The following is a 17,914-nucleotide window of genomic DNA, read 5'->3' as shown; positions in this document are numbered from 1 at the left end:
ATTTGTGATGGATCAGATAAAGATGACCATTTTTTCTTGTGTGACGTAAATTTCTAAATAAGCGTGACTGAGTGAAAGAGAAGATTCCACTACCTGACAATTAGCTACCATTTGCTACTTCCTAACACACTTTCAAAGCTTTAAAGCATACCATATAAAAGTTCAATTCGGCCTACTCCACAAACAAATCCAGTACAGATCGCGTGGCACAATTTTGGAGAGCTATATAACTGCGTAAAACGATATGCAGACATGATATGAACTTTCAATTTCATGTAGGTAGATGCAACAATACAATTACAATATCCCAAGAAGAAATAACTTTTAACCTAAGAGATGAACTCAGCACACGAATTCTTTGGCTTTTGAACTTTGGGATACAAACAAACATGTTTATGCTTACATCAGAAGAGCAGAGATGCCCAAGCACCTATGAATGCAAATCCACCAAAGGGTGCCAAGGTGGAATACTTCCTGTCTTCAAGCAATGCCACGGTATAACACCTGCCGTGAGTGTTCAGAAATTTAATCAAGAATCATCCCGAAATGAGAGACATCTAACAGAAATTAAGCATGACACAAAAGGACTTGTTTGCATGAAAATGATGCCAAAAAACAGAGCATGACTTCCAGGATTTATTTTGCTGAAGCCTTCGTTATTTCCTAGGAAGATTACCATTGTTTTAAGGAACAATTTTGAGTTCCCGTTCCTTTTTTCTGTTATTATTTTCTTATAGTGGAGCTTAGTAACAGGCTGGACCATAGGTTACAGCTCTGGAAGTAATCATAAAGTTGATTGTCGAATATTTAATTCTGACTCATTACCCTTATGTAAGAAGAAATTGTTGGAACTCATTTGCAAGGAACCCCCTCACTAAATCTGACAAAAAGCACTTCAATATTATTGTGTGTGTATTTTGTGAGGCTTGAAATGCATGTGGAACTTGTGACTAATGCTCCTAGAATATTGACAGTAGCAAGAGGATAGCAAAGAAGCAACTAGAGCTTGGCCCCAAGCATTAGAATGATGTCATCCAAAGCAAGCATCTTTTGCATTGGACACCATGGAAAGGTGTCACAAATGGTGTTGTTATGAAGAGAAATCCTTCTCTATTAACCTACCTTCAATATTTTCAACCTAATTTTCAATCTCAAATTTCATCATGGCCATTGACATCATCATTTCAGATTCTGGATAGACAAATCATGCATAGAACTTGTTGGAGTAGGAGAATCCTAACATCACATTTCATCCTATGACTATGCAACAGAATATATACATAGTTTATTTGTTCTTGACCGAAGGAATTTCTTACCCTCGATTATTTATATAAACATACTTTAGGACTTAGTGAGGTAGGATTTAGTTTCCTATGCAATTGAGTTAGAAGAATATCATTGCATTAGAAATCTTGGCCAAGCCATTTCCTGGGTGCTCTGTCAAAAAGCCCATAGGATTTTCTATTATAGAAAAACCAAGGAAAGAGGTTGCATGAATAGTCCCAAATAAATTGAGCAGATTAACCACATATAGTCGCCAAGAGCAAGCAAACTTTTAGCATTATGTATCTCTTAAAGTATTCTAGAGAGGGAGGCTTTGAATCACTTGTTCTATGTGCTTCTCGCTTAACTTCTCTTTTTCTTTTTGATAGATAACAAATCTTCTAAGGGTTGATTGAAAATGCAGCCAAATTGGAATAACCACAACAGGTAACAATGAGTAACATAAATAAAGCCTGGGGAGAAGGTGTGCAATCCAAATGAGAGTACCCCTGAACTTCCTAAGCAAGAAAATCTATCTCCCAATTAACTTCTCTTTGCACATGGGAATGGGATAAAGGCTTCCATTCCTCTATAACATTAACACTTCTTCCATCATGATAACTAATCAATAGGAGTAACCATCTCTTCATGTTCCACCTAGGGAATATTAAATCAACCTCCACAATCAACAGCTCCTCTAAGACAAAAACAAAACCTCAATTCAAAAAAGCTCTCACCTTGCCTCTGTAGAATCATAAATGCCAACAAAAGCCTTAAAAGTTCTTGAATATCCTATCATAGCTATGTGAAATTAAGCCCCCAAACCAGCTGGTCCTGGATTCATGCTCCTATTCTCAATCGATTGCATATGCAGGTGAGCCCTAGTAGACACACTTACACATCATCATCATCATCATCATCATCATCATCATCATCATCATCATTATCTGAGCCTCATTCCAACCATTTGGGGTCGGCTACATGAATCCTATTCCGCCATTCCACTCTATCAAGTGCCATACCCTCAGACTATAAGTTTCCATATATCTTCTCACTACTTCTATCCATATCCTTTAGGCCCTTCCGTTTTTCCTTTTAGAATCTTCCACTTGAACTAAATCATCCCTTGATAGTTCGCACAACTCTGTATATCTCCTTTGTTCTTGTAAATAGGAACCACAATACTTTTCCTCCATTCATCTTGCATTCTCTTTGTTCACAAAATCTTGGTGAACAACTTGGTCAACCAGAATAACCCAATCTCTCCCATCTATTTCTAAAACTCTAATGAGTTACCATCAGGTCCTAAAGCCTTTCCCATCTTCATCTGAGATACCATCTGGTTTTAAGCTTCTCTCACTTCAGATATCCTAATTCTACGAAAGTATCTATGACCTCTGACCTCATTTATGTCAATGGTTCCTCCTAACGATGAGCTCCCAGAATGGTCGTCATTTAATAATACATGAAAATAAATTCTCCACCTTTCATTGACCCCGTCATCCTCCACCAACACCCTCTGATCCTCACTCTTAATGCCTTTAACATGATCTAGGTTCATTCCCTCTCTCATTTTTGCTAGTTTGAAGACATCTTTTTCACTTTCTCTTGTCCCCAATTTATTGTATAGGTCATCATATGCCTTAAGCTTGGTCTAAGTATTTTCTTAGCATTCCTTTTGACATTTCTAAATTACACACTTCCACACAATTATCATAATTCAATTTGAACATTTAATGTCCCACTTTGAGCTATATATGACTTGATCCAAGATATTTGGCAAACACAAGGTAAGTCTCGGATCCATTTTTTTGGCAAAGTTTTTAAAATTTTAGCTCAGTTACATTTTTGGATTCACTGTTGTCTCACATCACATCAACATACTGCCACAACCAGCTTATTAACATTGATGAAATACTGATATTACTCTTCAAGCCATAAATGATGCGATCTATATATTTGCGTAACATGTGATCCCTCCATTGATAATCTTATTTTGAACTTTATCTTGCATCCCATCAAACTGTGACTTCAACCATGGTTTCTCCATAGTAATGCTAGCAGGTGTGACACCAGGGATTCTCCATTATCGAGGTCTTGTGAAGCCCATTAATGCCAAATAAACATAGGTATTAAATGAAGAATTTTAAAAACAAATGCAAGTTTAGTCATACTTCCAACCATTACTTGAATGAAATCCTCACATCATGATCAAATCCAATTAGAATTTATTCCAACTACACTCTCCTACATAAAAAGGAACATCCATAAGAAAATGTAAAAAGTAGGATACCAAAAACTCTTAGGATTTGCTAAACTCTGAATCAGCAAACTTGAAAAGGATTCCAAACAAAAATTGTGCAGTTTGTGGTCCAAGGAATTCGAATTCGATTACGGATTCAAATTCAAATTAATCTAGGCACAATTTGAAATTGAATGGAAGTGAATTTCAAGGAAGTAGTGGGGTGCCTATTTAGCCATGTCCCCAGATCCATAGCCACTCTACAGCTCTCCTGATGGGATGGAGGGCCAAACACCAACCTATCAGTCAGCCTTGATGAAAGATCAAGAGACCTTGATACAGCAAATGACAAAGATACAAATAAGGGTTTTGGATAAGAAATGCCACTGTAACACATGCTCAAGGCGAGAGGAAAAGTCGAGATTTGGGGCAAGAAGACCCAAATGGAAGCTTCTTCAAATTGAGTGTGGGTATCATAGTTTCCAGGATTGCCCAACCCAAGTGGCAATTCCGCTTTGGAATCCTACTCCAGCACTCCAAGAGAGGGATCTTCAAGGCATCTCAATGTTTAAACTTGTGGATCTCGAACCCCACTGCTGGGGATTGAGATCCCAAAAGGTTGAGAGCGATCCCAGCGTTTCGAAGATTATAATGTTTCATTTTTATAAATATTTTTATACAGTGTAATCTTCATTTATTGAGCAGCTCCAAAAAGTTGGGAGCAAGATCCCCAAAAGGTTGGAATCAAGAACCCCAAAAGGTTGGAATCAAGAACCCCAAAAGGTCTGATTGAGATCTCCAGAATATGCATTGTACGAATGACATTCTGTACCATAGTGATCTTCTAGTTTTTAGAATCCTTCACTTACAGTCCCCAAATCACTTCCCATCTGTCCAGTTCCAACAAGTATGGTGGAGACACGTTTTAATCCTAGACAAACGTTCTCGACAGGATCAATAGCTGAAAATCAATTTGGACCTCCATAATGTCTCGAGATTTACAGAGAGGAAATCATAGGCAAGAAAAGGGGCACTTTCCTTTGCTAACCATTTTTCCATCCAGAAAAATTCCATTACAAGGCCATTGCAGGATGTTCATCAAAGTATACCTAAATCAACAATCAGCAGGCTGCTGCAATGTAAAATGGGGATGATGGAATCAACAAAGAAGGGGAGAAAGGGGGGTGGGGAGCAGAAGAGAATGCAGGAAACAATTCCACCCATAAGAAAAAACAAAAGATGGTGATGAATCAAACAAATTGTGATGCAGCCCAGAATACTGCTCTCGAGTATCTAAACAAAAGAGATAAACTTACAGTTTACAGGAGGAATCATAGAAGGGAAAATTAGTCATTGAGTCTATCATTTCATGTCTTTTCTTGAGTCCTTTTATTCTCTTAGGCGTAAGTAGTAATTTCTAGAGTTTTATATGTCGTTTTATTCACTTAAAGTCATTATAGTAAAGGGCCATGATTAGATTAGATGGATGGCCAGAATTAAGTCTTGTTTAGGGTTCTCTTATATAAAGGATGTACCCAAGCATAATGATGGCTTATGTTATGGACTTTATTCAAAGCCTAGAGCAGCCATTGCTCATTCTCTTATCTCAGGTTCTTCCATTTTTCTCAAGTGATCATGTCTTTGATAATGATCCCATCTTTGATGAGGGTCCCATCTTTGATGATTTGATGGTGATAATCTCTATGTAGAACAACAAAGGCGAAGAAAAGTAGGATCAAGGAAATGACAGTGGCAGTAAGGATGTTGTTTTTCTTGATGACTTGCCTGAATATGCATCATCATGTGAGGTGCGCCCCAAGGGTTTGGTGATATTTTCCTATAAAATCTTTGCTAGTGAGTTCAATATAGAAAGTGGCCATTGAATGGTTGTTTGTATGATTCATGATGTTGGACTTCAGCTCCATCCATTATTTTGTTTTGAGTGGAGAACCTCTATATCTAATCACGTTGTGCAAACTGAAGGAAATCATAGGGGTAATGCAGCATCAATCTTGAGCCGCTTCAAAATTCATGGTAGAGTGTTCTCTGATGTGTATAGGACCAAGTGTGTTGTGCTTATGTACTACAAGTATGGCAATTCTCAATGCGTCCAAAATGTGAGTTAATCCAAAGTCTATGAGGAATGCAATAAAATGGCACACCAAGATCTCAAGTCTTGTCAAGGTAGGAGCGTTCAAAAATTTGAAGAACATCAACGACAATGCCTATCAATTACAGCTATCAAGCCATATTCACACTTTTGATGTTTTTAATGTCAAGCATCTTATTCCATATTGTGGTAATACCTTTGACAACGAGCTGCCAAATTTGAGGGCAAATTCTTTTGTGGAAGGGGGGACTAATCCAACCCAGAATATTGTTCTCGAGTATCTAAACAAGAGAGATAAGCTTAAAGTTTATAAGAGGAACCACAAAGGGCAAATTAGTCATTGAGTCTACCTTCTATGTGTTTATTTATTTCTTGAGTCTTTTTATTCACTTAGGAGCATAAGTCATAATTTCCAGAATCTTTAATGTCTTTTTATTCACTTAAAGTCTTTTATAATAAAGGGTCATGATTAGACTAGATGGATGGCCAGGATTAAGTTTTGTTTAAGATTTTCTTATATAAAGGATGTACTCAAGCATAATGATGAATTATGTTATGAACTATATTCAAAGCCTAGAGCAACCACTGCTCATTCTTTTATATCTAGTTTTTGCATCTTTTTCTATTGATCTTCCCTATCTTCTTTTCTAAACCCTAGCCCAAGCTACTAGGTCGGTGCCAAATTGGCTCTAGTTTGGTACTAGAGATTGCTCTGATTATTTTTCCCACCAGAACTCAGTTGTTATTCTAGAGACAGATCAAAATCCCCATGAAGATGCGATCAGCCAGATTACAGAAAGTCAAAGGAGAAGGTACGAGAAACTGAGTCATCATCCTCACCAAAATATCTCTACATGCACCACTCCTGGTTGTGAGGGCCAGGAGTTTGTTCTCAAGCAGATACCGCCAGCAATTGTGAGGGGCAGGAGTTTGTAGTCAAGAAGTTTCACCAGAAAGCAGCTCATGTGCATATGGTTACCCAGAGATCTTACCATACGCATAGTATCATAGATAGCAGGATAACTTACAATGTTACTCTTAAGTCTTTGGAGGAGGTAGTATTTAGTGACTATGGAGGTTACGCCAACTCTCCGGAGGAGGTAGTGTTTAGTGAATCATGAGAATTTGAGGAAGACAGATTCTCAATATAAGCCAGAAACTGGCAGTCGGGTGCCAAGCATTTGGAATACACCCATTACCTTGAAAACATTGGAGTCCATGCTGCAAAAGAAAGGAAGGACACAAAGGGTGAAAGCCACTGAAGTGAAGAAGAAGAAAGAATAGAGTTGAAGAATTTTACATGCGATATCAATACAAGGAAAGTAGACCCTCCACCAGATTGCAAGTAGAAAGCATGCATCCACCTGTTAGGCAAGTGCCATAACCCCATGCAGCTGTATTTCATAATGATTTTTCATGGAACATAAGGGTCTGGGTGGCTCCAAGAAGAAAGCTAAGTTATTTACTTATTTTATTGGAAGTTAAAGCCTGAACCCGGATTTTGCTTGAGACTAAGCAGCCTGAACCTGATGCAGGAGCTATAAGAATGATGGAGGCCTGCTAGTGTATAAGCAAGGCCTGCAAAAGGTGCATCAACTGCAATGTAGGTATGCGGGTTTGCTTAGCTCAAAGAAGTTTCAGAACTTCCCAAGCCTTCTGGTCTCTGTACAGAACCTTTAAATACCTGAGTAATGGTTACAAGCGACTGCTAATAGCCTGTCCTAATAGGTCAAGAGAGAGAAGGTTCTGTGAAGAGCTTCTTGAAGCTATGAATGCACACAATTTACCAAGGTGTACAGGGGGAAACTTAAATACTAAAGGAGGGTACATGAAAGGATATATACATCAGGGAAACGAACTGTCAGTATGGAAGGATTTGATATTTTTATTTCAAATCATGAGTTGCTGGAGATCCTCCTTTTCACGAGTTGCTGGAGATCCCCCCTTGCGGAACAAGGTATACATGGTCCAATCACAATGCAGGTAAATCCATCACAACAAAAATTGGATCATGACCTTGTCTCAGATTTGGAACTGCAGTTCCCTGAAACACACTACTTGCAATCCAACATCAGATTACCTACCAGTTATGCACAAGATAGAAGCAATTGAAGCAGGGCTAAAGCCATTTACATAAATATTACTTGACTCTTTTTTTTGGGAGAATTTTTTGGGAGAAAGAGAGGATAAACAAAGCCATGACTTCAACTTTATAGCCCTTGTGCCAAAGAAACAAGGTGTCATGGACATAAATGGCCTGAAACTAATTAGCCTGCTTGTGTACAAAAGCCAAGCCAAGGTCTTAGAGTGAAGACTTAAAGAAGTTCCAATTCAGGTGATATCATTGTCACAAGTAACATTAGGTAGAAAAACACAGATATGAGATAGATATATCTAGATATGAGGAGAAATTACTATGGGTATTTATAAGCTAGAGATATCTGCAAAAGGCCTATGATCAAGTGTACTAGCCTATATCAGATGAAATCATGAGGCTTGTGCGCTTTAGCGAACTACAACATAGATGGAACTCAGGACATTTGTCCTCTACACATTTCTCAATATTCATAAATGGGTAGCTCCTAAAGGATTTTGTCTGAGTTTGAGGCGGTTTGGATAGAGAGATCCCATGCCTTCATATTCATAATAGTAGCCAAAGATTTCAGTTGTATTTCAGAAGGTGTCTACCAATGCAGTGAAACAATGGCCACCAAGGCGGCCTGAGGCCTAGGCACCTGTCCTAGGCCAGGGTGGCCTTCCTTATGCAGGCCTGCAATGGACAGGCGCCTAGGCATAGGAAGCGGGGTGTCTAGGCACCCTATACCCCACGCAAAAGGGTTGCAGAGAGAGAGAGACAGAGAGAGAGGTGAGAGAGAGAGACAGAGATTCTTTATAACACCTTCCAAGTTTGAATTGCTATTGATTGTTCAATTTTGAAGGGAAAGCATTTCGCCCGCCCAAGGGTGGGCCAGAACAATGCTCCCTTCCCCATATTATGGGGGCCTTACAGGCATTTGTTGCGCCCCAAATTTGGCACCACATCCTCTTGGTCCCAGTGAAGAAGATCATGAAAAAAAAGGAAAGTGGATTTTGTTAAGGAAACACAGGCCCTCTATTTAACGAAAGAAAAAATTGGTGTCTATCAAATTGAGGCCTTAGGGGAGTTTGCTAATCCCAAATTTTGTACGCTACCTCATCAGCAACAGATGAACAATTTTCAGGGTAGAAAAAGAAAAAAGAAAATTGATTCTGAGTTCTTAGAGGGCCTAGATCTAGCCGTCTGTGAAATGAACGGCCGAAGCTTAACAATTCCAAGAAAACCATTTTCCAAGGTTCTTCCAGGAATTTATTTTCACACGCTTCTTCTTCGCAGTCAAGAAGATGTGTGGACCAAGCAATGTTATTATGACTAGACTAGAGGTTGAAATTTTTTCTTCTTATTTTTTTGGGGGGATCATAATGTTTTGGATAGGTTAACTGCTCAAACAGGTTAAAAAATAAAAATAAAAAAAAAATCAAGAAAGGACAAAGATGTTGAAGAAATAGAAAACTATCAGAAAAAAGATGAAAATTTCTAGAAAAATCAGAAACAACTCGGAAAATAATTACGAATTGCAGCTATAAAATTGAGCTAAAAAATATAAACGAACAAATTAAAATTAAAAAAATGGTCAAAACAGGTCAGAACACCAGTTCATATCAATTTTGACTAGTTCAATGCCCACCCCAGTTCAAGACCGGGGATGGACTAGTTAGGCACCAATTGAAAAATTCCCAGATCGAGACAACCACTATGGTTTTAATAACAGTGGTGTCAAATTTAGGGCTACAAGAATGCCCTAATGCACCCAATATAGGGGAGGGCAGACCAATGCAGCCATCCGACTTAGGGCAGACAAAATGTGCTCCCAATTTTAAATTTTGGATTTGAGACACTCATTTAAACCCTTCTTAATTTTAAGATATGTTGCTTTTATTTAGGGAGGGAGATGGGGAAAGAGACTTATATCGTTATGCATCACCATCCAAGTTCGATTTGTTTAAGTGAATTTTATTTTTTGAATTTGAAGAACCCATTTCTAACATCAATTTTCATGAATGAGAGAGAGAGAGATTTACTCCCTTTACATAACCTTCCAATTTGACTGGCCATTAACTCTTCAATTATTGAATTTGGGGCATTCATTTATACCCTTGTTAACTGAATTCATTAATTATTGTTCAAAAATGCTAAACTTGCATTAATTAGGGCTGGCGACGGGCCATACCAAGGCCAGGCTGGCCCTGGCCAGGTGAAAGACGCCCTACTCCCTGTAGAGCCAACCCAGCTCAGCCGTGACCAGGTGAAAGAGGTCTTGGCCTAGGCCCGGCCCTAGACCACCTGGGTCAAGCGGGGCTAAAAAAGTTTCAAAAAATAAATAATGAAAATGTAAAAAAAAATAAGGGTTGGGCTGGCCTTGACCTTGGCCCAGCCCGATCCTCAGGCCTTGGTGACCCATTCTCCAGCCAGGTCCTCAGGCTTAGGGTAAGTGGGCCTTCAAACCGTCATCATGCAGGTGCACGACCTGCATGGCTAGTCAATCCACAAGGTAGTGGGGTGACTAGGTGTGTAACCGACCCCCTCCACTCAGAAGCTAGAGGGCGTGGATTGAGCTAGTGGGGAAGGTGGGCGTAACGGCCACCATGAATGGTGGGTAGTTACGCCTTGCTGACACAGAGTGTGGAACATGGGCAGTCAATGCGTGTAACTGACCCATGTGGTGGTCGGCCAGGTGGCTGATCGAAAGTGCATGGGGGACAGGTGGCCTCCATGCAGCGGTCATGGTTGTGGCATGACGGTTATGGTAGTGTGCCACTTGAAATTCGAAATGTAGCTTGGGGCTATAAGTACCCTTTGCCCGGCCCAGAGTGAAGGGACCGTGGCTGCATACACAAACAAATTGTATAGGGTAATATATTGGGCTGAGGACCTCAGCTATCGTTTGCCTTGTGCGTGTGCCCTTGTATGTTTGTCTCTAAATTCTCTCTAGCGTAGTGTGTGGGGAAAGTTGGCCCAGCCTTAATCGATTATGGACTTCAGGTAGTTCAAATGAGGCGGTGACTTGGTCCATGTGCCCGAGGGCCGGGCAAGGGTCAGTGCCGGCCCTATTCAGCCCCGGCCCGACCCCCTTTTCTTCTTGTTTCATCTTTTATTTTTTCTCAGTTTTTGGCCCGGTCCTATGAGGAAAAGGACTGGACCAGGGCCAAAGCCAAGGTTGGCCCCACCCAAACCCAGGCCATTGCCATCCTTCGAGACAAAAAGGGAAGCCACACTCGTAGAGGGGAAGTGACAAGGCATGGTGTAAACAATGTGGTTCAAGAGATCTTGGATCATGTTGCAAAGTTAAGGGCAACCTTCTCATACTCATGGAGAGTGACAAATGAAGCAGCGGATGCACTGATCAGATAAGAGGTATCCATATCTAGTCGAATAGATTACTTAGGTTTTAGTGTAAGGGTAGAATCGGTTGCACATAGACTTAGTTTTGTAAAGAAATGATATGCCCTCTTACACATCAATTTTGATATCAATGAGAATAAGTTCATTTTCAAAAAAAAAGATATCAATGAAAATAAGTTGACAACCAAAAGAGAAAAGCTTAGGTGGAAAAAAAAGGACTCACACCCTGCACCATAAACTCAGACATTTTAATATACTCACATCAATTCAGTTACCTAATAGGGGAAAAGATAAAAAGCATACAACTAAAACTCAAAACTGAAATCTATTGAACATAGCCTAGTTCTTATATAAATGTTCACGCTCCAACCAGAATAAAAGTACACGTGAGGGAACGAAGAAAACTACTCCAATGTTTAACCAAGTAAACCTTGTGTTTCTCAAAGTCTTTCCTGTAGTTTGCTAGGAGAGAGAGAGAGAGAGAGAGAGAGAGAGAGAGAGGGAGGGAGGAAGTGGATGAAGTATGCAGTTACAAACCTCCACATTCACTAATATAAAGCCCCAATATGAAACTATGGGCTGGAGTTCCTGCTTAGGTAGTTTGTATGAATGCTAAAAGTGAGCTCACCCATGATGTGAGGCCATCTAGCAATGACTGCAGGGGTAGGTATGCAAAATACCCTAAGGAGGACAAATGGATTTTTCTATCCCCACCCATATAGTCATGAGGAACAATTGACAAGCCAATCCGTAGATCTCATGCCCCTTTGCACTCATGTGAGGCATGAAATGAGATCAACATCACCAGGTGAAGACCATTCTAGAATCATAAGAAGTTAGAAGAAACACAAGAATGACAATGTGTATTAAGCACATATGAGTTAAGCTTATTTAGACAAAGTAAGTACATGGAGCGCTAACAAGTGCACGAATAACTAGTGGAGAGATGAGTGAGTTTTCAGTGACAAAAGATCTACATCAAGGGTCGGCATTGAGCCCATACCTCCTTGTCTTAGTTATGGATGACTTAACTAGGCACTTACAGGATGAGGTAACGTGGTGCATGTTGTTCGCAGATGACATGGTTTTGATCGATGGCACCTGAAACGGCGTCAATACAAAGTTGGAACTTTGGAGGGATGCTCTAGAATCCAAAAGTTTTAAAATTAGCTGGACTAAAACAGAGTATATGGAATGCAAGTTTAGTAATAATAGGAGTGGAGACGAGGAAGTAGTTATGATTGAGGGCTAGGAAGTACAAAAAAGACCGCACTTTCGATATCATGAGTCGATAATCCAAAAAAATGGAGAGATTGAAGAAGATGTCGCACACAGAATTAGAGCTGGGTGGGCGAAATGGAAATGTGCAACTGGAATTTTATGTGATCGTCGCATACCAATGAAGCTGAAGGACAAATTCTATAGGACAGTTGTGAGATTAGCTTTACTCTATGGGGCTGAATATTGGGTGGACAAAAAACAATATACCCATAAAATAAGTGTTATGGAGATGAAGATGTTGAAATGGATGAGTTACAAGGCATGAAGCGATAGAATTCAAAATGAATCCATTCAGAAGAATTTAGGTGTGGCACCAATAGGTGATAAGATGAGAGAGTAGACTTCGGTGGGCTGGCCATGTGCGGCACCGACCAAGTACAACACCTATTAGGAGGTGCAAGTTAGTTCAGGTGAAAAGACTTAAAAGGGCAAAGGGTAGGCTCAAAAGGACGTGGATGGAAGTAGTTCGAAAAGATATGGGGATTTATGGCTTCATTGAGGGTATGGCCTTTAATAGAGCAGAATGACGGACCAAGATTCATGTAGCCGACCCCAATTAATTGAGAAAAGGTTATGATGATGATGATGATGATGAAGTACATAAAAAATAAATAGCACTCAAATGGCATTTAAATGTATAGAAAGAATGGACCTAAAAATACCATCACGAATAAGACCTTATGAAAGACTCAAACACACTATTTGAAAGCTCCCCTACAAGTATAGTAACCAAAATTAAGCCGTTCAATACCAGAATGATAACTTATTGGGGGTTGACGGGCAACCCAACAAGTTAACATCTCACAAGTATTTAAGCAAAGATCTAAGCCAAAGATAGAGGGACCATAGCTGATGCCATGCACTCGCCTGTGCCAGAAGCATTCCAAAAGTAGAGATATCCATGAAGTAGAAAGCTAGATGAACTCTCAAAAAATCCCCTGAATTGGGTCACCACTTTCAAAATATCAAACAAAATTTTAAGAACAGCTGAACTTTCCTTCAACCAACTTCTAGGTAAATATCTTCAGCTTACAACAAGGAGTACACAACCATTCACAAACACAAAGATGTTGCATTTATATGTGCAAGATTTATGCTTGTCACTTCTTGATTTGACATGATATCTAGCATCATGTCCATATTGCGTATAGCTCCATCACCCAATCTTCCGTATGACGTGCTGCAATAGCTTCCATACATAAAGTTACTTGAGATCAATAAAAAGAAAAGAAAAACGCAACTAGTTTGTTTCATGTAGCTCCAAAAGTCCTGCCACTCAATGAAAACAGATAACTTCATGTCTAGCTCCTGATGTGTGGATTCAAGCCAAATATACACCCAACTTCCTTCTTCCTTAAGAAGGGAAATAAATCTCATTTTAAACATTCCAAAATCCATGATCTTCTAAAGCCTCCTCCAAATAACCTATAAGTGTGTGCTTAGGATTCATGCATAAAGTAACCACGAAGATTTTAAGACTATTAAACAGCAATGAGCAGATCATAATGTACGATCAAAAGATTAGTCCTAGTCCTTACAGAACTCTTGGTTGGTCCAAATTGAGTCTCCAGGGCCATGCATTGCCTTTCACTTGAAATTTGAAATGGACTGCATTTCATCTACAAATGTGGGGAGAGAGAGAGAGAGAGAGAGAGAGAGAGAAACTAAAGGGTATATATTCATACAAGCAATCTGACCATGTTATTTCTTCTATCTATACATTGCGACCCAGCTATTTGACCAATGAAGTATGCCATGTTTGCAGATTACAGAATAAATATGGATTTTATGAATATTCTCTGATGGTTTTGACTTTTTTATTTATTTGGGATAACATGGTTTCGACTGGTCTAATAATATGAAAAAGCACTTTTACGAGGCATTTAGTGTCCCAAGGGGAGATCATGTTAACAAGAAACTAGAGATCCCAGTTTTACCATCAAATTGGTCATCATCACCTAAGACAAGGTTAGCGACCTTTGTAGCTTAATATAATTGACTAGGGATTTGGGATAAGTAATTTACTAATCAGCATACAATCTGAATACGCGTTAATAATAAAAATGATAGGCAGAATTATAGCTTGACGGCTCATCTAATCTGAAGCTGCTACCAATTTAAAACGCTTTCCAGTATTGTACCACTGGAAAAAATAAAATATTACTAGAATCCACGATAGTTGAAAACATGTTCAAGACAAGCACCAAAAATATTAAGTTCTATGTTGGACTGTACTTCTTTTAAGCTATGAAAAAATAAAATATTACTAGAATCCACAGTAATTAAAAGTTGAAAACATGTTCAAGACAAGCACCAAAAATATTAAGTTCTATGTTGGACTGTACTTCTTTCAAGCTATGCAAAAGTTGGGCTACTTACCTTCTAAACCAACTATCCTAGATTTATTCATTGCAGCAAGTTTCTGCTTCTTACACATAATCCATACTTCTGGAATCTTATAAATGTATGAATATCGTGCATAAGGGATACCCATTAAAACTAAATTACAAACCCCTATTTCCAACCCTAGTTTCAGTAACCAAATAAATTAGCTCACAGAGAGTTCCAAAAACCATAATAAGAAATAAAATATGATATGATAAAACTATTATGACATGACGATGAAGATGATCATTATCATCATCATCAATGATCCAATCAAGGGACTCGGCCCTTGGCCGAAGCGAGCTACTCGGCCGAGTTCAAGTGGACCAAGCCTAGTCTTGTACAGCATCAAAGCCCTAGATAAATTAAAAATGAAAAATGAAAAATTTTGAAAAAATAAAAGAAAGGTACTAAAAGTTAAATAAAACCAAAGACATCCTTAAACTCCAAATAAGCTTAAAAATTTACAAAAAGAGATGGATTTAAAAAAAATATTTATAGTTGGGGATATTTTAAAAAAATCAAAAGAAAAAAACATAAAAATAGGGATTGTTTAAAAAAAAAAAAATCACCAATCTTCGCCAAAAAATGCAAATTATACACACCAATCTACGCCAAAAACATGCAAATTATACACATCATTATCGGAGCTTTTTCTCAACTAATTGGGGTTAGCTACTCATGGAAAGTTTTGGCAAAGTTTAATTCAGGCAGCCACCTCCTTTACTCAGGCTTGGGATGGGCTAAGGGAAAGCTTTAAGGCCCTCACCCTTTTCAGATCATAAAATCCAAATTATATACAAAAAGATTATAGAACAATCCCATATTTTTTAACAATTCTTAAGAATTTTTTATCTCTTTTATGCACCCGAGTTATAAATACAACTTGGGCTAACTTGGCCTACCCATAGGGTGAGGCCTAGTTGCTCGAGTGGACTCAGGCATGTTCTGTAACACTGATCATCATCATCATCATTCATACCATCCATGATCAGCAGAAGAATTATAATCATCATAATCACCACCACCATCATCCTAAGAATGACAATCATCTCATCATAAAAAAATCATATGATAAGAAATATACAGAATTTCATTACAAACTGAGAAGCGTGCACTTACGTGCCCGAGAAAGCCAAAATGCCGGTTGTTAGCAAAGACCCAAACTGCACAGAAAAGAGAAATCCAAGAAATAGAATAGAACAGAGCGAGTTATCTCACTGAAACATCAGCATTTCTACAATTCTCTCTAATTAAGCCCAAAAAACAGAGCCTAGCAAAGCAGAAACATCAAGAAAAACATACGACGTGGGGATGCTTGGTAATAGGAGCCGCTAACAAGGCTGCTGTATGCACCAAATGATAGAGAGATGCAGTTTGCCAAACCTGCCAATTTTAGGTTTTTTACACACAATATATGCGGTAAATACCCAAAATTTGTACTTAATGAGAGAGAGAGAGAGAGAGGGAGAGTTCTGTCCCATTTTCTAAGTTGGGTTTGGGCTCGAAGATATGATGAGAGAGAGGGAAGGAGATTCCACATCTCTGCAATAGAGAGAGAAAGACTCACAATTTTTAATTCATGGATAGAGAAAGTTGTATGAAAAGTAGTTCTAGGTCGTGATTCTGCAATTGTTTGAAGAAATGGGAGGCGGAAAAGATGCAATTCTGCAATTCAGAGGGAGAAAGAGATTCTTTAAGATGGGGTTGGGATTGAAGACTTCAGAGAGAGAGTTTGTGTAAGAGAGAGAGTTAGATTTGTTACATCTTTGTAAGCTGGGTTGTGCGGCTGAAAGACATGGGCTCCATAGGTGCCCAGACCAAGAGCAGCAACCCCTAAGACCAAAATAATACAAGCAAAAAACTCCATTAACGAAAGAATCAGTCGACGAAAAATAGATTCATACATGAAGATAATATAGGGTGTGTACCAGAAACGGCAGCAACTCTATGCCAGAGCAAGGGATCCATTGAAAGGACCTCTGCGCCTTAAACCAGGAGTTGAGTTGGTCCCTATTTGTTTTCTGCCTTCTCTATATTTAGCCTACGTATGCGAACAGTCTTTATTGAGGAATGAATTGCAACCATGAGGGTGGATCATCCGTGGTCGGATTTCGGTTCCAACCCTCCTACTTGATCGAAGGTAAATCTTGATCTGTTTGATATGGTGTTTCGGAAAACACAATCTGGATGATATGGTGTTTGATATGGTGTTTCGGAAAACACAATCTGTTTGATATGGTGTTTGGGAACAAGTAGGGATCGATCTGGTTCTGGAAAAGTATTAGAACCCATTGTTCCCAATCGAGAATCGATCTGGGTCGGGAGAAGTATCGGAACCCATTGGTCCCCCAAAACAATTGGCTTTCCTTTTTATTTATTTACTTTTTTTCCTGCTTTTTTTTTAGTTTCTTAGGTGTATTCTAGTGTTTAAAGCACCCATGCAACGTTCTTCATTTCATCTAAATTTTTATTTTTATTTTTTTAAATTATCTCGAGTCACCTATCTGACGAATTAGATCAGTAATCCAAACAATTTAGACCAGCATAGGAAAAATCGAACCGAAACAATTAACCAGATATGGGCCAAGAAGCAGTTCAACTGGCCTAACAGGTCAACCGTTCTACCGGATAAGTTCCGAGCGGTCAAAAAAGTATTAAAAAATACAAAAACAAATCTAATAAATATGAAAAAATATATTTAAAGAATGATTAAACAAAGCACATCTAAATAAAATTGAAAATTAATGAGAAAAATGAATTTCAAAGAATCTATGTGTTCCAAGGGATATTTTTGAAATTTTTTTAAAAAAGATGGGAAAATGTACAAATATATATTACTGGGAAAAACAATTTTCAATTTTTTCTATAATGATGAAAAATATTAAAAAATCATTACAAATAAAATCACATATTTTTTTGAGATTTTATATAATCTTTTTAAATTTTTTTAAAAATATCCAGCCGATCACCAAAACCAACTCAAACTAGCTAGTGGCTGGTTCCGATCTAACAGGCGGATACTGATTAAAACGGCAGATTTTTCCAACAATGATATGGATCAATAAGTCGGCAATCTAAATTAGTAACACGAAATTTGGGCAATTCAAGAACAATTCTAACAATTTATGTAGGAATGGAAATTTTTCAATTGCTCATTAAAAGCTCGTCGAAACAGCACCTAGTTATTTGT

At 38.6% G+C, this 17,914-nt stretch overlaps 1 protein-coding gene across 18 annotated transcripts; it reads right to left on the bottom strand.

The window, feature by feature from the left end:
- Positions 1 to 253: 253 nt before the first annotated feature.
- On the bottom strand, positions 254 to 16,883 carry LOC18438793 (uncharacterized). Of its 18 annotated transcripts, none has more exons than XM_088849750.1 (7): positions 16,653 to 16,883; positions 16,487 to 16,557; positions 16,027 to 16,107; positions 15,844 to 15,887; positions 15,627 to 15,756; positions 13,875 to 13,955; positions 254 to 504 (listed from the first exon to the last, which is right to left on the bottom strand). In XM_088849750.1, the coding sequence occupies exons 1-7, from the start codon at positions 16,690 to 16,692 to the stop codon at positions 481 to 483; spliced, it is 471 nt and encodes a 156-aa protein (XP_088705876.1). In that variant the 5' UTR covers positions 16,693 to 16,883; the 3' UTR covers positions 254 to 480. The 18 variants fall into 18 exon arrangements, with proteins under 18 accessions (XP_088705876.1, XP_020525835.1, XP_020525830.1 ...); XM_020670176.2 differs by having other exon boundaries at positions 15,704 to 15,756; XM_020670171.2 differs by having other exon boundaries at positions 13,875 to 13,944; positions 15,704 to 15,756.
- Between the last annotated feature and the right edge of the window lie 1,031 nt (positions 16,884 to 17,914).

The sequence above is a fragment of the Amborella trichopoda genome, chromosome 10, assembly GCF_054954075.1.
Source record: "Amborella trichopoda isolate Santa Cruz 75 chromosome 10, AtrichopodaSantaCruz75HAP2 v2.0, whole genome shotgun sequence".
Lineage (NCBI taxonomy): Eukaryota > Viridiplantae > Streptophyta > Magnoliopsida > Amborellales > Amborellaceae > Amborella > Amborella trichopoda.
The sequence above is the reverse complement of the archived record's forward strand: the minus strand, read 5'-3'. Positions and strand labels throughout refer to the sequence as shown.

Bases quoted from the DNA above. Each gene is read 5' to 3' on its own strand.
- LOC18438793 (XM_088849750.1), bottom strand. From the start codon at position 16,692: ATGGATCCCTTGCTCTGGCATAGAGTTGCTGCCGTTTCTG. The intron at 16,558-16,652 runs GTACACACCCTA...TTTTGGTCTTAG, and splicing joins TAGAGTTGCTGCCGTTTCTG to GGGTTGCTGCTCTTGGTCTG. The intron at 505-13,874 runs GTAAGGACTAGG...CACTCACGGCAG, and splicing joins TTGGACCAACCAAGAGTTCT to GTGTTATACCGTGGCATTGC.